General features: G+C 41.1%; 1 protein-coding gene across 2 annotated transcripts in view; it reads left to right on the top strand.

Moving 5' to 3' along the window:
• The window catches only part of LOC122809634 (NAD(P)H dehydrogenase [quinone] 1-like), a 143,598-nt gene that overhangs the window by 4,386 nt on the left and 117,130 nt on the right, over positions 1 to 22,082 (top strand). For both annotated transcript variants that reach the window (XM_044081271.1, XM_044081270.1), the window contains exon 2: positions 14,966 to 15,130. In XM_044081271.1, coding sequence (XP_043937206.1) covers positions 14,966 to 15,130 — 165 coding nt within the window. The remainder of the gene's footprint in view (positions 1 to 14,965; positions 15,131 to 22,082) is intronic.

Raw genomic sequence — 22,082 nt, 5'->3', positions numbered from 1 at the left:
TAAACAAGCTTTACAACAAAAGGAAGAAGCTACTACAAGATGGAGCAAAATCCGTAAAAGGGAAGACACCCTTGATCATTATAAGTAAAAAACTGAGATCTCTCATAAAAACATCCAAGGCAAATTTTGAGAGAAAAATCGCTAAGGACTCAAAAGACAATCATAAGGCCTTCTTTAGCTATGTTAGAAACCTGGGAGGAAACTCCCAGATATGCTCTGAATTAGTTCAAAATAATGTAAAAATCACTGAACCTACAGACATTGCCAACATACTGGCTGACAGGTTCAATGCAAATTTCTCCCCCCCTCCCCCCCAAAAGGAGAGATGTCTATACCAGAGGATTGTAGTTCCCCAAACATCTCAAATGCTCAGGTGAGAACTGCTCTCTCCAAGGTGAAAAACACAGCATCCACGGGACCAGATGGTGTCCCTGGTTGTGTGCTCCACTAACTCAATGAGGAATTAAACCCGCAGTTAGGGCAACTGTTTAATCTTAGCCTCCCCTCAGGATACGTACCCAAGGAGTGGCGTACGGCAACGATGGTCTCACTTCACAAAGGAGGTGCCTCCACCGACCCCGGAAACTACCGTCCCATCAGCTTGACAAGCCTGGTCTGCAAAGCCATGGAGAGGATCATAATGGAACTCATAAATAAAGACATAGGGGACTTGCAGACTTTGGATCCAACCCAGTTTGGTTTTGTCAAGGGCAGATCATGCCTTTTAAACCTGGTCGACTTTTTCGAAACAGTCACCAAGGCCATTGACGAGGGCACGGCAGTCCACACAGCCTACCTTGACCTGGCAAAGGCTTTCGACACAATACCCCACTCGGGTATCATTGAAAAACTCACCAGCTTAAATGTAAACCCATACGTCATAAGATGGGTTGCAAACTGGCTAAGTGACAGAACCCACAGGGTCAGAGTTGCTGGCGCCATGTCTGACTCCATGCCTGTCACAAGTGGTGTCCCACAGGGCTCAGTCCTGGGCCCACTTTTGTTCAGCATCTACTTTTCAGAAGTTCAAGCAAACACAGGAGGATTATGGCTGACAAAGTTTGCAGATGACTGCAAACTGGGCACCATAGTTGAAAACCCATCTGACACAGACATCCTTCAGAAGGGTCTCATAGAAACGGATAACTGGTGCCAGAGCCATGGCCTAAAGTTAAACGCCAAAAAATGCATAGTCATACCCTTCGGGAAAAACAAGGTTACCCCTAGTTACCATATAGGTGGCAATCCACTAAGCAAGCACAGACGAGGTTATCAGGGATCTGGGGACCCAGGTTGACAGTAACCTTTCGTTTGACACTCATGTTGCCAAAGTAGTTAGGAAGACCTTCTACATTGCCCACCTGATCGTGAAGGGTTTCACATCTAGATCAAGGGAGGTCATTGTTCCCCTGTACTCATCACTCATCAGACCAATGATCGAGTACAATGCCCCATTCGGAATGTATCTGACCCGACACCTGCAGCAATTGGAAAGGCCCCAAAAGTTCCTCACCAAAAGGATAAAGGGTCTCAAAAATATGTCTTATGCTGCCCGACTGAAGGAACTCCAGCTCTATTCAGTCGCTTACCGTCTGCTCAGAGGTAACCTGTGCCTGACATACAAGGCCATGTCTAACCTGGAATTAATGGACATGCTTCACCTCAAAAAAATCTAAATCCATCAGAACTACAAGGGCAAGAGACTTAAACCTCAACACGGCTATAAATAGGACGTGCTGGAGGGACAGATTCATCACCCAGAGACTCCCTATGCTGTGGAACAAAATCCTGGTACATGTGAGGCAGAGCACCTCGCTGGCCTTGTTCAAGAGAAATCTTGACCAATGGATGGGAGATCGCAGGTATACCCCAGGGATAACCTCTGTGTCACTGCTTGACAGAGGCACAACAAAATAATGGGCATAGTATCATTCAAACTAAAGGGGTGGCGAAAGCCACAAAACTCTGGGCTAGGCTTATAAATGCCCTAGGGCAGATAGCCTAGTATGAACCTATATATTTATATATATATATATATATATATATATATATATATATATATATATATATATATATCTTAGACCCAATAAATTTAGCACTGAATTTTTGAAGATATTAGCAATGCTGGGATATGATTGAGAGATTGCATTGGAAAATAAATTTGTACTGTAGTAGGTACTGTTTCTAAGTTTCCTAATGTAACCTGAGAAAGGCTTGGTGATAAACCTTTAGAATTGGTAGTGACACTAAATTCAAGTCTGATCTTGCATTCCTTGTTGGGTGTGTTTGTAGATAGCCCGACTCTCCCAGGTCAATCTTGGAGATTGGAGTTTCTGTTTAGTTTTGTTAGATTTCTATAAATGGGAGGATGTTTGCTCTGTAGTAACTTTTTTTGTGGGGCGTAGTTCAAAGTGTGTTTTGAGAGAAAGGATTACTGCTATATACTCAGATTTTGCTAGGGAGGTAGTGACACTAATGGTAGGAATGTGAGAAGTTGGCAAGGACAAGGTCACAGTGGGGAGAGGAGCAGTTTAATCAATGGATCTAACATTAATACAAAGTGAGGAATTTTTGAGTGTATTTTTTGTTAGCTATATAGGTATTTCAGTTTATAATGAGGTAGTTAAACTCATCCACAATAACTGTATTTGATTTCAGGGAGAGCTTTCTGAAATGTCTTAAATAATGAGCATGCTCAGCAGGTGACATACGAGTGAGCCTATATTTCAGAATGACATGGTAGGCAGTTTCATTCAGAGTTAACTAGACCTCCTAAAGTTTCACTGTGGTAACGTGGTATGGTTTATTGAGATGCAATAGGTTCCCTAACAGATATGAGAAAACAAAATAAACTAGTCGTTGGCAATGTGAGCGTGCAAAACCAAAATCCAAAACAGACTTGCTGCAAAGGTGTCCACTAATTCCTTTTTATTGAGCTCTTTTGTCCTTGCTATTGCTGGGAGTTCACCAGAAAACAATTAAAAACAAAATAACTCATAAATTTTATAATGTTCGCCAATGACATGACTTTAACCAACCTAATGTTCCTAACAAGTATGGATATGTCCCCTCCGCTCCCTGTGAGCCTGAATGCATAGTAGACATTGTAACTTGCAACCTGGCAAGAAGGCAGTACTAACTTTTCACTAGAACCAAGTTTTTTGCAACAAAATAAATATGTATATCTTCAAAGTAGAGGATGGTCCCAAGCTCAACATTTTGCTGTTGATATCGAGCAGTGTTATTTGTTGTCCGTATTAGAATTTGCTAAGTGGGTATGCTCATAAGGTGTATCTTGTATAAAAAAAGGCACTTTAGATACAACAAAGGTATTGGCCATTAAGAGTTGAGAGGTGTATCCCATTCCTGGGGAAGCGTTTCCCAGCCTTTCCAGGTAAATGCATGCTGGATTCCTGTGGAACTAGCCATTTGTTGAAGCCCGTTATATCTATGGACTTGTGGCATTGTTCTTGATAATGGTAGTAGAGTACTGCTCAACGCCAGTGACTCCTTCTTTGACATGTTAGAATTTACTAGTGTCGCTGTTCATTTCTTTCAGGGTGGAATACTTTACATCATTTGCTCCTACATCAGCAACCACAAGGTATTATATATACTTTAGGTCAGTTAAAAGTTCTGTGAATAATCTTGCATCAGAAAGACTATATTGTAGTGCATGAAGCACAGTGGTTACACTGTGGTATCTAAAAGAAGATAATTCCGTTACGAGCTTCTGTAGTGCAAGACCTGGTAGTAACAATTGTTAAGCACCCCTTCTTCACTTGTTTAGACTGGGTATCATTGTAGCAGTTAAATCTGCCAGTACTGACCAGCAGATGACTACAGCAGAATTAAAAATGGGTTTGCTTTTCCCTGCTGTCTGTCTCAGTAATGTTTCCTTTCTGTAACACGAGTGTTACTGCTTTTTTGACAGTGCTGGCATTATGACTGAGTTTTCAATCATAATCATGTGCTGTCAACATGGATGTAGAGATTCACCTTTCCAGCTTCACTCTTGACATGAATTTCTTGGCATTGGCGTCTGAAACATAATAAGCCAGTTATGATCATGGACCTCATCATAATCCTGTATGTTAGCCTCTCTGTGATCAGACTGGGTGCAGTGTCAATGTGTCTAACTGAGGAATCAGTCCTAACAGAGGCTTTGTGTCTCATTGCAGGCCTGTGAGACCTTAGATAAGCAGGTCTTGCGTGTGGATAGAAGCATATGCAAGTACTTGAGTGGCTGAGGTTTGCTACACTGGAGCCCGGAAGGCTTAGGCAGAGATTTGTTTTTAACCCTATCCACATATGTTAGGGTGTTATGCTGCTGTCTACTGACACCAGGCTTTGTTAAGGCAAGCCTCCAAACTCAGTAAGTACATTTCTCACTTACTGGATCAGAGTGGTCTAAAACATGAGCTGTTCATCTGCTGCACTGCCTGAAAACTCCTAGGGCTAGCAGATTGACAAGGAAAGAGTTAGTTACGAGCAGTCTGTGAGTCTCTGGCTACTGCACTGACTAATTCTGCACAACTGAATGGCTTTTGGCTCATTTCTATGAAGTGAATTGCTTTTGGCTCATTTCTACAAAGTGAATTACTTTATTTAATAATAACAGTTTTATAAGCTGTTAAAGTACATTGTTGTATCTGTAGATTTGTGCAACATTTCATTCTAGACACTCCCTTACTGTGCTTTTACATTAGGAGGACTGGGATTATTCATCTAGTGTCAGTAGGTGTTTATCTGGTCTGTCTGAGCTGGGAAACTCACAAAAGGGCTCTTACATTAGGAGAACTGGGATTATTCATCTAGTGTCAGTAAGTGTTTTGGTCTGCCTGAGCTGGGAAACGCACAGAAGGGCTCTGTGTAGTTTTGTTGGCCAGAGGGCTCAGCAGTCAGTTTTCTGTATTTCCATTGTTGGTATAAATTTGGCACATTTGCCTGGAGCTGCACTCCATGCCAGTGCCATGTACATATGCAAACATCTAGAAACATTGCTTATTCTCATTATACTGTGAAAGTTTACTGTGCATTTATTGTTTTTTTGCACTTCTTCTTTAAAGTTGCATTTTCAAACTGCAGTGAGGGCTGCTGTTCTGCACTGACATACATTATCTGTAGCATTTCTTAGTTAGTATTAGGCACCTGGTCATGGTTCCTTGACACTTGGGCTCCAAACCAGTCGTTTTACGTTAAGAGGATCAATGCCTGCAGTCTTGTGCAGGGGAGGGCATATTTCACTAATCTTTGCTGAGAATTGCAGGGGGAAAGCTCATTATGTGCTTACCTGATTGGACATAGGGCATAGTGTAAAATTTGCTTTTATTTCTGATTATATACAAGTCTTGTGTTTGCACAAAGCTGCTGTTTGCATTGCAGCAGTTGCTGGTCCGTTGTATACATGCAATCACCAGAAGTTGAAATTTCCCTATAAAAGCCACCTCTGAACTTTACCTCAGTCCCACATTACTCACTGGCAACTAGTTTGCGCAGTGACCAACATTTACACATTTAGTTAGGATTATTAGGTCTACCTTACCTTGGAGCACTCAGGACTTGCTGCTTGGAGGGCATCTGGTTTGTGTGCTGGGCAGCATAGCTGTTTAGGTTATTTGCAGATTACACCAAATAAGCGCCCTTCCCCTCATCATTTACACACACCCTCCATTCCTGTCCCTTGCAAGTACACATTGGGACCTGCAGCCATGGATGGTCACATTCCTGGTATCTCTGCATCCAGCTTGGTGGATGTGGGCATCTTGAGGCAGTGTAGCAGTTGCCTTATGTACACTGACAACCACTTAATTCTTGAACAAACAAATACATTATGTGAGAAATGTAGTTGCACATTGACAATGGAGAGTAGACTCTCACATACTGACACAAAAATCAACAAACAGGTTATCAGCTACTCACACACACACATCACTCGCCACACACACAAAAGACCACATACGAGGAGGTGCTCACATGTAACTTGCCCAAACCTCAAAGGCCTCTTGGGTGCAGTCCTCAGAAATTCCACATGCACACAAACGAGACCATTCCCATCACAACACATAAAGCTACATCTCATTATGTTTCCGCTAACAAGCCCATATAGGAGACTCCATTGTGAGACACGCTGATGTCCCTCTAACCAGGCTGGATAAGGAGAAGGTTATTGTAAGTTGTTTCTCAGGGGACCAGGATCCGCCATATCACACAAGCACTCACGACACTTGCCAGTAAGTACTAGTATGACTCGGTCATTGTTCTTGTGGGCATGAACGACCTGAGAAGTACTTCCTTGGACTATATGAAGAGAGACCTGATTGAGCATTCAGAATGTGTCACAGGCAGGTATGTGCCTAGCACTGAGCAGCATTCCACTGTCTCCAAGGATGATGCCACAATACCAGCAGAAAATTTTAAATTTAACAGTTGGCTTAGCACTGGTGTCATGCCAAAGGGGTCCAATAGTTGTCAGCCTGGGAGGACATGGTAGACAGGCCACGCTGCTTTGCTAGGGGTGGTTTTCCACCTGTCACCTATGCTTTTGGATACTGGCCAAAGCTTTCTCCATCCCTATAGTGCCTTTTCTAGGCATTGCAAAACAAACCTTTCAACATGGCAAAAGCTACTCGGGACATGCTAAAGGCATTACTGACCAGTGCTAGGAGTCTATACAAGAACTTGCACTCCCTAGAAGCTCTCCTCACCCCGGAGAACATCTGTGTAGTTACTGACACATCATTCAAAGCCATGGAAAGTATTGTGGCAGTGCATGGCTAAACACCTTTCAAACATTCCGATCACTCGCTAAACATGAAAGAGTAAAAGGTGGAGGTGTATCTATCTACATAAAGGATAAGCACACCTCAAAGCACACTTCAAGGCTGGTCAATCAATATGACATTCTTGAGCTACTCAGTGTTCAGTTAACCATAGGAAAATCCATTCCCATATTCTTGCCAGCTAAGATCCCCCACCATGAACCAGGAAACCCATGCATCATACCTGAAGTAACTAGAATCACTTAACATCCAGCCCAGTACCATACACGTGTGTGATTTTTGACTACCCCTACATTAATCAGGAGGCATACATGACCACTAACATGCAGGCCTGTTTATTTACTTTGTAAGTTCAAATGTCCTGAAGCAGCTAGTCTGCACTCCCAGTAAGGGAACAAGTATCCTAGATCTGGTACTAACAAATATGGGAGAGCACTGCCACCCCCCCCCCCCAAGTTTAATGTCCTCACTTGTAAAATCAAATGACAAAGTGATCTCCCTTGAAATAGTTGAGTAGTCCCCCCCCCCCCCATCTAACTCCCAAAACTTTTAAGAATTTCTCTTGGGTAAGTTACACCCTATTAAGGGAAGCCATGTCTAGTTTCTGAGCTCCCCAAAATCCAGAAAACATAGAATCCTATGCTGAGGTGTACACAAAAGTACCAGACCACAGTAAACCCAGGTCAAACCAAAAAACAAGCAACCATGGTGGACCTCTGGTATTAATAGGTTGTACAACAAAAGAAAGAAATTTCTGTCGAAGTAAGATGGAATGTGCACAACAGAGCAAAAAGTCCCTCATTAGTCTAAAAAGTTAATCATGGAACTAGTAAAATTTCTGAAGGCAGGCTTTGAGGTAGAAATGGTCTCCAAAGCTTAGGATAACAAGGCAATTTTCAGTTATGTCCACAATTTTAAGGGCAACAGTCAGCAATGTGCATAATTAGTTGTAGATGGCATCACTTATACTTATCCAAATGATATAGCGAATCTGCTGACAAATTCAGCTCAAATTTCACCTCTCCATTACCCCCGGTTCTCTCCCAAGAAATACCCACCACCACTGCACCAGTTATTACCAAAGAACAGGTTGCCACTGGGCTCTCAAAATCTAAAAACACAGCTTCAATGGGTCCTGATGGTATACCAGTTTGCCTATTAAAGAGCTTAAATTAGGACTTATCAGACCCAGTAGGATCTCTGTTAGCCTCCTGATTGGCTTTGTCCTGATAGAATGGAAGACAGCAACATTCATCCCTGTTCATAAGTGGTGGGGGTGAGATGGCATCTACTGACCTGGGAAATTACAGACCCATAAGTTGTACTAGTCTTTTATGTAAGGTCATGGAAAAAAATAATCATGGATCTGATAAATAATTATGTAAAAAACCTTCAAACACTGGACCCAACCCAGTTTGACTTCAAGGGTAGGTCATACCTACTGAATCTGGTGGATTTCTTTGAGAAAGTCACTAAGGCTATGGATGAGGGTAAACCCATACATACTTGCCTACCTTGACCTGGCCAAGGCATTTGACACAATATTCCCATTCGGGTAACTCTAAAATCTGGGCATAAATCCTTAAATCACGAACCAAAAACGGACTTCACAAACTGTTTAAAACACAAGGAGTCGAAGCACGGAGCCAAAAACTGCTGTAAAAGACCTATGTATTTAAGCGCTTTCGGAAAGAATAATATATTTCCTTCCTCAGAAACAAAACACTTAAAACAGAACTAACATCCTTTAAAAACTTTGAAAATCATGTGATGTGTTAATTTGATCAAGAAATTAATTAATCAATTAACTTCAACAAGTTCTAAGGAATCCGGGTTAAAATTAAAGTCCCATATCAGCCTTTGTATATATAGTAACTTTAAACATGCTGGATATTGTTTAAAATGTTAAAGTGATAACCAATAAAACTAAATAAAAATAAAAGCTAAGGAATTGGTTGATTCCTTTTTAGAAATGGCATAAGTGTGCTCGTAAATTCGTTGCTTCAATTTACGCTCGGTTTTCCCGATATAGAAAGCCTGGCATGCCAAACAACTTGCCACATAAACCACTGCTTTAGTTTGACAATTGTATTTACCCCTTATTTTATATTCAACGTTATTGATTTTAACAGTGGTACCCTCCATAATACATTTTGTATTATGGAGGGTACCACTGTTAAAATCAACTAATTCCTTAGCTTGCCACATATTGGAATGTCCGGACCACCAATTTAGATTTACAGTTCTTAAACAAATTAATGATGATCCAAATAGGGGACCTTGGCAAATTCTTCTTGAAAAAGAAGAGCTTTTTTGGTAAATAAAAACTGCTGCCTGTTTTTACCCAGGGCTTAATGAGCATATTTCTATCACTTGTGTTTTAAAACATTTGGCCATGAAAAGATAAAATTTTCAAACTGTTTCTGTTAATTAAATAAACACTACAAAGGAATCTTTCATATACAAAAAATATTAACGGAGAGAGTAAATGGTTTATTTATCAGATGTAGTATTAAGTTTCAATTGTTTTTGTATAGTAAGTTTATTATTAATATATTGTGTGGATGGTTTGATAGGTATATATATACAAAAAATATATGGATAGGTATTAACAATTGTATTCTTTAGCGTTTAGCTTTATTTGGAGTGTATGCTAAGTTCATTATTCTCCATAGCTGTTGTCGAACTTTTTAAGTTAAATGTGTATGTCTCTTTTAAATATTAAGGCAAATAGTTTAGAAAATTTAAGATTTCGATGTTTTATTGGTTATCACTTTAACATTTTAAACAATATCCAGCGTGTTTAAAGTTACTATACATACAAAGGCTGATATGGGACTTTAATTTTAACCTGGATTCCTTAGAACTTGATAATAATCATTCTGGCAAGAATCTTGAAGAAACAGAAAATTTGATTTAACTGCACTAGATGAGCAAATATGTAGACACTGTGCACACATTAAAGGATATTTTAAAATTATTATTACTGTGACGGTTTGTATGTTTGAAACTGTTATACTAGATAAACATGGGGGTCTAAAAATTCTACTGAGAAGGTGAGGATAGGAAGACATTTGACAATAATTAAAAAATTAAAACTTGCTCAGCTCAGCATTTTTGCACTTTGTGTATTTTGGAGATGCAGTATAAATAAGTCTAATCAGTCTAATTGCCTGCTAATAGTTACAGTTAATGCCACACAGGAACCAGTTGAAACTGCGAATATATTATTGACAAATAGAGAATCCAAGTCATCAAACAGTAAACAATTTGGGAAAATATATTTCAGAAATATGATTCTCTGAATTGCAAAATATATCTGACAATCGCTGGCCAAATATGTTATTGACAGGGACCCTGATTTCCTGTGTGTTAGGAAGATTCCTGACAGCAACCGTACAGGTTCTCCAGCAATCGGTAGTCTCATGTTAAGATGCTGCAGGGTCAGTCGGCTTCTTGTAGTTTTGTGTTGGTAGACTACACTGGTTAGCATGTTCAGCAGCTCAGCCCAATCATCCAGAATTTAAACTGAAGAGGATGCTGGAAAAATAGTACCCAGAACTGCTAAGTCACATATACCAGCCAGTTATGATGGATAACAGAATTAGTATCCCTACATCCCTCAGGTGCAAGAGGCAATAATCCAAAACTGGCTTCTGAGAAGTAGTTTGGTGACCATTCATTGATAACTAGTTATTAGGAATCCATGCCCTTTGTGTCCTCAGAAGCAAAATAATACCACTAATCAACCTGGTTCCCGAGAAGCATTTTTCAAGCTCTCTGATGTGCACTCCATTCCTAAATGTTGCAGATTTTAAAAGTAATATGGAAAAGGAATTAATGCTGTAAATATTGCAGCACATACCTCTTGGTTAGGAACATTTTATCTAGGTAGAGGTTTTCCTAACATGGTCTTACAGTGCTCCCTTGTATGAGCAGAAGAGATAAAAAAAAACTGGTGGGGACTATACTGTCAAATTTATATGAGTGGGTAACATGAGCCATTGGGTTTAAATGGACAACAGGGTCAGGGTGGCAAAATAACCCCAAATGGTCAAGTTTGCTTTTCAACTTCTTCCACATTTCAGATTGTGTTAATCCCATTGATTTCATAGAGAGCAACACAATCCCATTGATTTCATAGAGAGCAACACAAATGTTTTCTAACTAGAAGTACTGTACTTTTTTAAAATTTCAAAAAATATCAAATTGAAAGCAAAATAAAGTACAATAGAATGAGAGCAAACAGTAAACATACATGTGTGAACTATAAACAAAAATTGAAAAATTATCAAAAAGTAGATTTGTCAGGCAGCTCACAGAGACATAACTAGAAACCTAATAATACACACATAGACTAATGCAAGAAGAGAACTGCACTTTTCTGTTTGTTTATTTACATTTTTCAATGAGCTGCTTCCTGTGGGGCATAGTTGGAATCCCTCAGCCGTTGCCTGCTGTGTGACTTTGAACAAGCCACTTAACCAAACAGTGGTTGGCAGTAACTGGGAATTTGGGCTAAGCTGCTTATTGGTGACCTAGACTACAAGACTAGCAGCTAATTATGATTGGTGACCTAGACTACAAGACTAGCAGCTAATTACAAATAGTTTATTTTTTATAGAGTAATCACATCCACACATTCCATTGTATGTGTTTATCTATTCTGAGTAATATATCTGTATCTATAGCCATCTATATAAGTGTGTGTGCTCTGTGGGTTTGTATAATGCATATAATACATATATATTGTGTTTGTTATACATTCTTTATTCAAATGCTATTGTCAAACCCATTTTATCAGCTTAACAATTGATCAGTTGTAGCAGTGCAAAATTACTCTAAAGTGGGGGTTGGGAGTTTGCACTTTTCCTATTGTTGTGTGAGCATAGACTTTTAGTGGGAGGTGAATCCTCTTTTCAAAAATACACGCCCTGGTTATGTATGGGAGCTGTGAAGAAAGGAGGTACTGCCAGCACAGCTAGCTGGAATTTTGTAAATAATTATGTCACTGGTGAATATCAAAGTAATTTATACAACATGCTTGTGTTACCAATGTATTAAAACTGTATGTCGTGTGTATATCAAACTGCTTTGTACAGACATGTGTTGAAAAGGTATTTGTAAAGTGCTGTGTTTGAAATGAAACCACAGTGTGCGCTACTGGAAGAGAGCAGAAATGTATCTGTGCCATTGTAGCTGTTTAAATGTTTATGATTAACAGCGAAAACTGGAGGGTTAACCTCAGTCCAGCAAACTTTAGAAAAAATATTTGAAATTAAATCACTTTATAGGCTAGGCTGCAAAGAGGGTATCTCACAGGTTTCAATGCAGCCAGAGTTACAAAGTCTGTACTAGGAAGCTTTCTGTACTGTCTTTGGGGTGAACTAATTGCTACTCTGAAATCATGAAGGAATGCAATTGTTTTAGGACTTCTAGCACCTGCCAAAGATCTGAGCAAAAGCCCTTGTCTGTGTATTTTTACAGGTAGGTGCTAAATACTGCCAGCAAGGGGGGTTTGCTTGAGACCTAGAAGTCAGATGACCAGCAATGATGTCATTCTGCAAGCTATGAACCAGGAACAAACTAAGAAAGTCAAAAACCAGATCCAACGCACCACTAGAAGACAGGCACGAGTTTAATGAATAAATACAGGTGAAGCGCTTTTCGTCGCTCAAGTTTGAGCAACTTCCTCAAGCTATGCCAGCAGTAATATTTTAGATATTATTTTGAGAAGTTTCTTGTACTGAGAGAGCATCTGCATTTTGCCTTGGACCTGACAACAAGAACCACTCAGCATATCATCCGCCTTGCTGTATTAGTAAGTTACTAGAGTTTAGTAATTCTTAGATAGTCTAATATAGTGAAGCTTAGTTTAGATACTTTTTGAGCCTGTCCTGCAATGTTTTAAATATTTCATGTGATTCTGAACTCTGATGTCACTGTGAAGATATATTTAGTATTTCTGTTCTTTTTATTTACTATTAAATATATTTAAAACTCTCATTGTGGCTGATCTTTGTAGAGATAGTTTTGAGAATACTTGCATATTTATTTGGTGGCACTGTGTGGGCCACTCCTAACAGCATTGCTTTTGATCAAACTAACATTTGTATTAACATTGTTACACAGTAAGATTGGACACACTAAGAGCCTTAAAGTAGCTGTCAGGGGTTTCTAGTGGCAGTGGTAACTACATTATAGTCTGTGCAAAATGGGACATAGCTAGTAAACCTGTGCCAGCCTTTCCCAGGTGTTTGTGTGCGCACGCAAATTAAAGTGTGTGTGTGTGTGTGTGCGCATGCGCGTGTGTCAGCTACTTGGGCAGGGACACGAAGCACTGGTTGGACAGAGAGAGTGTTGGAGGACTTGGCTTGGAATCCTGGCTAAGGACTCTGTTCTATAGCTGTGCCAGTGGGGAGTCTTATTGGGGATCTGGAGAAAAATAAGAGGAACCAGCCCAGGACTGACCGTGGTCTTTGTGTGCTCTTAAGGGAAAAATTGCACTTGATGCAGAGAGCAGCATCTGGAAATTAGTGTGTGTGTACCTGTTATCCTCTCAGTGAATGTCCCCAGCACAAGTGCCAGTGGTGAAGATTGAGGCAGTTTGATTATTGGCCTAGAGACTGGATATCCACATCACATATTGGTTGGCAGTGGTAGGTAATCACAGGAGCATTGTTGAGTGTTGGCAAAGTGAATACTGATTCATTTTTTTTTTTTATCAGTTATATAGATATATGGATCTAGGACTGTTGAACAAAACTCCAACATCCCGAATCCACAATAACCGAACACACTTTTTTAACGGAAGCGCTTTCACCGAAAAAGCACTTTCATTAAAGTGTGTTACAAAAAAAAAAAAAAAAAAAAAAAAAAAAAACAATGAATCTACTTTTATGCAGGGGGGCATACCCCCCACATCCCCCTACTTTAATATTCTCACTCTGAGGTCGCACTACAGTGGGGAAAAGGGGAATTTTCCCTTATCCACAGCGTAGTGTGACTGGCACAACGAGCATACTTATCCAAAAGTGCTACTTTGGTGAACAGCACTTTCGGTTAAGTATGTTAATTGATTTCTGCTTCAGCAGAAAGTGCCGTTGAAGAAGAGGAAAACTTTCCTGTCCCAATAGTAAAACTAAAATCCCGTGTAACACTAGCCTCAAATTTGTCTGAATAGTGGCAGTGTTGCAGGAAGGTTTTAATGATGGATGATGGTAAGGTGTAGGGTTAGAGTTGGGGGGGGGGTCAGCATTAGGGTTAACACCAATTACTAAAGGGTGATGACGGATTTAGATGAGTGAAGTGGGGAGAGAAGGGGAAGAGAAGATACAAGTAAGAGAAGCATTATGGTAAGATGGGTAATAAGAGGAAAAGGTAAGAATAGGTGCAGAAGAAATGGGTATAGTAGTGAGTTACTGGAATTAATTATAGGGGGGCTGAAATTAGACTAGAAAGCAGGAGACACTTGGGGTTAAAGGATTTAATCTGGTTTGGAGCATGCGCAAATCCAAGATTTCAAAAGGTATTCTTTGTGTGTGTGTGTTTGAAGGATGACATGTTACTGTTGTGCCTAATAGTGGTAGATTGTTTCAGATTTTGATTACAGCATGGGAGTACAGAAGTTTTATTGGGTTTACAGAGGAATTGTATGCCTTATGAGTGGAGAGTAGAGCTAAGGGCTGGACAGGTTGTAGGTTTGTTTGATAGTGTGAGCTATTGCAAGTTTAAGTTATTTAGAGGCTGAGGTACTTCAAGCTAAGTGACTGGAGAGCAGTGGAACGATGTAATAGGAAGCAGTGGTTGCAAACGTGGCAGTTTTAGTGTAATTATTTTTCTAGTTTTGTTGTTAATGAAGTTTGCAGATTAGTAAAGATTTGTGCACCATAAAGGAGAGTAGGTAGAAGGCAGGTAATTTTTATGTGTGGTTTTACCAGAGGTACTTGTTTGTGCCTACAAATGCAAAATAACTTATTTTCAGATAGATAGTTAAATGGTGAAACGGGAGATTTCACTTGTGGTCCAACATATCTTTCATTTTGTTTTGACTATGGCTTTTGAATCATTGAGGTATTGCATTTGTATGTTCTTAAATGTACTTTTAATATGGATAGTGAAACAGAGCGTACTGAGACAGAAGTCAGCCTTTGATGTATTGCTCTCTTTTGTTCCCTTTTTAGGGAAGAATGCCTTGATCGTTTTTGCACACCAAGAGAAAACATCTTTTAACAGTGCTTTGAAAGATGCAGCAGTGGAATCCTTAAAGAAGACTGGATGGGATGTCACTGTTTCAGATCTGTATGAAATGAAGTTTAATGCTGTGCTTTCCAGAGATGACATCATTGGTAATTATACCCCTGGCAAACCTATTTTAAGATACTGTATTTGCTGTGGCTAAGCACATTGACACATTAGTAATGTTAACTTGTGTAGTATTGGTAAGGGTAAAAACAGTACGATGAACATTCTAATCCATCTTGATGTTTTAAAAATAGTAACTCTCCACTAAACCTTAACTTTTTAAACAGGTAAAACTCAAGTTACCTACTTTCACATCTAACTTCTCTAGTGCACACTGCAGAGTGTTTTCTTTTCAATCTTACCTTTAAGCATCCCTGTGACTAGCACTTTCTCTAATACCTGCTGGAAAGCACTAGGAAGCCTTAAACTCATACAAACACTGAACTCTCCTTGTTAACAAGGAGAAATTAATAGTAGGCACTAAACAGCCTATAATTGCAAAGTACCTTGCTAAGGAAACAGCTCCTATACTTTACAAAGAAAAAAAAAAAGCCCCAAACCAGGCATGTCCAAGGGTAGCTTCCGGTGATTTCTCCTGTCCACCTGGTGAATCTGGGCATACTGGGGCAATGCAGCAATTGCCTCAGTACACAGACAACCCTCTCCTCCTACCACCCAACACTACAACCTGTGAGAGATGCACTTACATAGCCAAAATGGAAGCAAAGCTCTCTCCACCCAAGATTGTGCTAAACAGTCAAGAGGAGAAGGTTAACACCCACACTACACCTCAAGCAACACATAGCCCTTCTAAACCCGCACCACCAACACCCACATATAGCAACACTAAATCCACATATGCAGAGGCCCTTAACTGTAACCTGCCCAAGCAACAAAGACCTCTGAAGCTGCCCAAGCAACAAAGACCTCTGAAGCTGAAACGCAAACAAACACCAATCACAACCAATGTGTCACATAGTTCACAACACCAGTGTGCCACCCAGCAACAGCCCCCAAGGCAAGACAATGTACCTAACACTTTAGTCATAAGTGACTCTATAGTCCGGCACACTGATGTCCCTCTCACCAGGTTGAATAAGGAGAAAATTACAGTCAGCTGCCTGTCGGGTGCCAGGATCCGCCACATAACGCATGCACTCAAGTCACTCCACAACAAGTACAAATATGACTCTGTCATTGTCCATGTTGGAGTGAATGACTTGAGACGTACCTCCCTGGACTACATGAAAAGAGACATGGAAGAGCTCTCGGATCATGTGGCCCAGGCAGGTATGATCCTAGCCCTGAGTAGCATCCTGCCTTCGCCCAGAATGATACCACAATATAAGGATAAAATGATTGACTTCAACAATTGGCTAAGCTTATGGTGTCATTCAAAGGGGATGCAGTATCTGTCTGCCTGGGATGACATGATTGACAGACCACGATGCTTTGCCAGAGATGGTCTGCACCTGTCGCCCCTGGGATTCAGGTTACTGGCTAAGGCTCTTGCCACCCCTATAGTGCCTTTTTTAGGCAAACTTCAAAGGACAAAACCACCACCGTAACAGGTACAAGCATGCAAAATCTGAAGGTAATGCTACTCACTGCTAGAAGTCTAAACCTCAAAATGCACTCTCTTGAGGCACTCCTAAAAATGGAGAACATCGATATCTGTGCAGTAACTGAGACCTGGTTCAAGGCTCCAGAGAGCACCCCTGCAGTACCAGGCTACAACTCTTACCACACTTTTCGGCCACCAAACCAGGACCGAAACACTAAAGGTGGAGTGTCAATATTCACCAAGGATATTCACACCACCAGGCTAGTTGGCCAACACAATGTGTCTGAAATTCTCCAAGTGCAACTAACACTAGGTAAGACTGCAATCCAAATTGTAACTTGCTACAGATCCCCCACCATACCCCAAGATTCTCACTACACCTTTCTAAACATACTGGAAAATATTAAGATAGAACCAAACACCCTAATACTGGGTGATTTTAACTACCCTGCCATTAACTGGGAAAACTACTCATGTCCCAACACCTTTGCGCAATGGTTCTTGGAATTCATAAATTCCAACGCCCTGGATCAACTAATCCATAGTCCCACCAGGGGCTCCAATATCCTAGTCCTGGTCATTACCAACATGGGAAATCAATGCTCCATACCTATGGTCACCCCCTCGTTAGTCAGGTCTGACCATAAGCTAATCACCCTTAACATCCACATCCCACCCCCACCCCCAGTAAAGAAACCACCATAAAAAACTTCTCCAAAGCCAACTTCATGCTACTCAAATCAGAAGTGACAAACTTCATGACACCCATGCAGACGGGAACTAAAAGTTCAACTGCTGAATTCTACACTAAGGCACTGTATGAGCACATCCACTCATGCATGAATCGTGCCATCCCAAATAGAACCAAAATGCTCTCATCCAAAAAAAGGAAGCCAATCTGGTGGTCCCCTGCCATAACCAAACTTTATAACAAAAGGAAGAAACTTTTGCAGAAAAGAGGAAAATCCCAGGATGCAAAAAACTCCCTTACTAGCCTCAGTAAGAAACTGAGATGCCTCATAAAATCCTCCAAAGCTAGTTACGAAAATAAAATTGCCAAAGATTCCAAAGACAACCACAAAGCATTCTATAACTATGTCAAGAATCTAAATGGCAATGCTCAGATCTGCTCTGAGCTAAAACAGAATGGCATTAAATATACTGATCTGAAGGATATTGCCAATATCCTGGCAGATCGATTCAGTGCCAACTTCACCCCTCTCACCCCTAAATGGCCCATCTCAAAACCGCAAGATTGCCAAATTCCAGTAATAACGGCCACACAGGTACAAAACGCACTCTCTAAAGCCAAGAATACAGCATCCATGGGACCAGATGACATCCCGGGCTGTGTACTACATGAACTACAATATGAACTGGCACCTCACCTAAGTGTCATGTTTAATCATAGCCTCACCTCAGGTTTCGTGCCCACTGAGTGGCGCAGAGCTACAGTTATCCCAATCCACAAGGGGGGATCCACCTTGGATCCCGGAAAGTACCGTCCCATCAGTCTGACAAGCCTTATCTGCAAGGCCATGGAACGTATTATCATGGAACTTATAAACAAAGACATTGGCAACCTTCAAACACTGGACCCCACCCAGTTTGGGTTTGTGAAGGGTCGATCTTGTCCCCACCCAGTTTGGGTTTGTGAAGGGTCGAACTTGTCTCCTAAACCTGATTGACTTCTTTGAATCAGTCTCCCGAGCCATGGACAAGGGTAAGGTGGTCCACACTGCCTATCTAGACCTTGCCAAGGCCTTTGACACCATCCCCCATTCTGGAATCATAGATAAACTTACTAAGTTGGGCATTAATCCCTATGTCACCCAATGGGTTGCTAAATGGCTTACTGATAGAACCCACACTGTAAAAGTAGCCGACTCCAAATCCATCTCCAGACAAGCGACAAGTGGAGTACCACAGGGTTCAGTCCTGGGGCCGCTCTTGTTTGGCATCTACTTCTCTGAAGTACAGGTCAACACTAAGGGACTCTGGCTAACAAAGTTTGCAGATGACTGCAAACTGGGAGCCATTATTGAATCCCAAAATGATGTGGATACTCTACAAAAGGCCTTACAGAAACAGATGCTTGGTGCCAGAGCCATGGGCTCAAGCTCAATGCCAAGAAATGTATTGTTATCCCCTTTGGGGAAAAAAACATGTATCCATGAATTACCAAATAGGTGGCAGTACACTAAAAGTGTGATAAGAGACTTGGGGACACAGGTGGACAGTGGTCTCACCTTAGATAACCACATCGCCACAACAGTCAGGAAATCCTTCTATGTGGCACACCTCATCACGAAGGGCTTTTCATCCAGAAAAAAGGAGGTCATTGTCCCACTGTACTCATCCCTCATTAGACCCATTATAGAATACAATGCCCCATTTGGTATTTACCTCTCAAGACATCTGCAACAACTGGAAAGCCTCAGAAATACCTCACTAAAAGAATCACAGGCCTAAAGCAGATGCCCTACGCTGACCGCCTTAAACTCCAGCTATACTCTGTCGCATATCGTCTACTCAGAGGCGATCTCTGCTTAACATACAAGGCCATGTCAAACCCAGAGCTGTTGGACATGCTACACTTAAAGAAATCCCAATCCCTCAGAGCTACATGCTCCAGGGATCTAAACCTTGTCATTACAATAAACAAAACATGCTGGAGGGATAGGTTCCTGACCCAGTGACTCCCCAGACTCTGGAATAGATTGCCCATACATGTCAAGCAGAGTGCCTCTTTGGACCTCTTCAAGAGGAACCTTGACGATTGGATGGGAGAAAGGAAATTCACCCCAGGGATCACGTCAGTCGCTCTGCTAGACAGGGGTCCAGGAAAGTAAATAATGTGGGAAGAAATAGCCAGGGAATTGTTATGGCTAGGCTTGTATAGGCCCTAGGGCTGATAGCCTAGTACCAACCTATGAACCTATAATTGCATATGGCATAAAATGAAAACAAATTCTGATAGGTTTATGGAAGTTGTTTCATCAGTCTGGTAATATACAGGCATCTGAAAATGACATTTGATTTCTATGGTAGCAATGATCATTAAAGTTACTATTGATTTAAGCAAAAATGACTAAAAAAGGTTTGATAACTACATGCGATGTTCTGCCAAGCAAATAGTTTTGAGAAAGTCCTCTTGTTTTATTTCTGATTCCATGCCTGCTGACTTTGTTGTGTACCCCCCCCCCCCCCCAAGGTTTCTTGAGCCCATTTGTTTCTTGTGTAATTCACATGTTAACTAGTGAGAGATGACTGGATGGAGAGCATCATTCATTCAGGCATGAAGTTGGTTTGTACTCTTGCTAATATCTCAGCAATGGTGTTTTTTAGTGGCAAGCATTAAGCACTTGCATTACCATGTGTGTGTGTTATACCCTCCCCTCCCCTTGCTTGTATGTGCTTCCACCTACAAGCCTTAAGGGCCACCTTTAATGGGTTGAGATCACAAGGCCTTATCCGTGGTTGTAGCTATTTTGATCGACCAGCTGGAACCAATGTTCCTTACCTTCCAGGATGCGTAAAGCTGGTGCTGCCCACTCACTCCTGTTCACCACCTTCTGGCTTAATGTTTCTATGCATAGAAAGTCGCACTATCCTTGTCCCAGAGAACTGATTACAGCTTCAATATTCACTTACTTATTTTCTCAGTTTGAAATGTGCCATTCAGTGGATTAGGCTCAACAAATGTATGTTGAAATAGTACAGTTGCTACCAAAGTTTTACTGCACTAGTAGTTTCACTGTATGGTCATAACTAGTTTTGGTATTAATTTCAAAAAAGAAATGAAAGTGCACCCTGGGGATCAGAAAGGATTACCATGATGCAGAAGTCAATTCAGAAGGTTTCCACACCAGGGTAAATCTTTCCAATTCAAAGTCCGCTCTCCCTCTACTGTTACCCCCTAGCAGTGGCTGTAGTATGGAGACCAGTCTTGTGGTCTTGTTTGGGAAGCCACATAGTGATGTGGCAGTCAGGGGGAGCAGCTAATGCCAAGTAGCAATGTGTTGTCCACAGAAATAGCTGCAGTTAACCGAGTAGTTCAAAGTTGAGTTTTTTTTTTTTTCCTTTAGGAGGAAGTGAATGTTGTCTTGATGGTGCTCTCCTAGTGAGTCCTTTGGGAGTTGTTGCAGTACAGATAAGGATAGTGTGTGTGTGTGTGTGTGTGTGTGTGTGTGTGTGTGTGTGTGTGTGTGTGTGTGTGTGTGTGTGTGTGTGTGTGTGTGTGTGTGTGTGTACAAGGTTTTATTAAGAGTAGGGTCAGGGGTTCAGATTTGGTGAGGTTATTGCTGAATATTCAAAGATAAAAGCAACATTACAATACCCAGTTATGTGGCTTATTGGTTGATTCAGTAATATCAAATGGAACATCCTTTGGACCTTACTTGAGTGGAGAAGATTTCCTGCATGTTTTATACATGGATAAATACCTCTATGTTATGGATTTTCAGCACATATCTCTACAAATATCTTGCTGTGTGCAACTAGGGAACACAGCAGGGGTGCCTCCTACCTCCCTTATTGTTTGCACTAGCTATGTTTGCTCTTGACATTTGGGGTGGGGGGCAGTATCCCAATTTCTGCTGTTAACTTCCTTGGTTACTGATAATTGTGTGGTGTGGTCGTCCAACCTGCTGGACAGCCTGGAGAAAATGATGGGTAGCCTTTGGGAATTTACTGTGGTTCAGGGCTTAAAGCTAATCCTCAGAAGTCCTGTATTTTTCATCTTACCAAGAGAACACATGGTAAGTTATCCTTCCCTGTCCTGTGTTTTTTTTTTTTTTTTTTTTTTTTTTTCTGTCCATCTGCAATCTTGCATGTCTTTTCACCACCTTCCAAAATCTCCTCTGACTTCCAAAGTATCCTCTGATTAGCTTCTTAAAAAAAAACCTGAAACATTGTTGATCTTGTGTTTGGACTTATGAAGGCCCACTTCCACTGAGTAGATGTCGCTGATGGCATCCCGTAGTGCAATCCAGAAACTTGAAATACTTTGTAGTATAAACATTGTTATGCAGAATATTTGTAAGTAAACAAGTGCAGCCAGGCAGGGAATTGCCATTAGGGGTTGTGCTGGAGTCAGCATTGGGTGGGGTAAGTGTGTCGAGCTGAAAAGTCTGTTCAGGGAGGGGATGGTATCTCCAGTGTGGTGTACCTGGGCAGAAGTGATTGGTTGTGAGGAGGGTGTGAAGGTATGTGTGTACATAGCTCCTGTAGACATCTTTGCACTGTACCTATGTCTTTCCATCACAGGGTATCGACAGGAAGCATATTCCCTAACCACACTTATTCCTCTCTGCTTGGGTGACCCTTCCAAGGTACATCATGGATAACATCCATAGCCAGCACAGAAGATGGCATGGATGGCAGGATGCGCCACTGGTAGTTTTAACACCTCTGTCGTATCCATATCGGTATTGGCTGTGTGCCATGGTGGCCTCTATACTGGCAGTCTGCATAGAAGATGCAGTCCTTCG

This window comes from Protopterus annectens, chromosome 8.part0 (assembly GCF_019279795.1).
Source record: "Protopterus annectens isolate FY-2018-M chromosome 8.part0, PAN1.0, whole genome shotgun sequence".
Classification (NCBI taxonomy): Eukaryota; Metazoa; Chordata; order Ceratodontiformes; family Protopteridae; genus Protopterus; species Protopterus annectens.
Note: the sequence above shows the minus strand (reverse complement) of the source record. Positions and strands in the feature narration are given on the sequence as shown.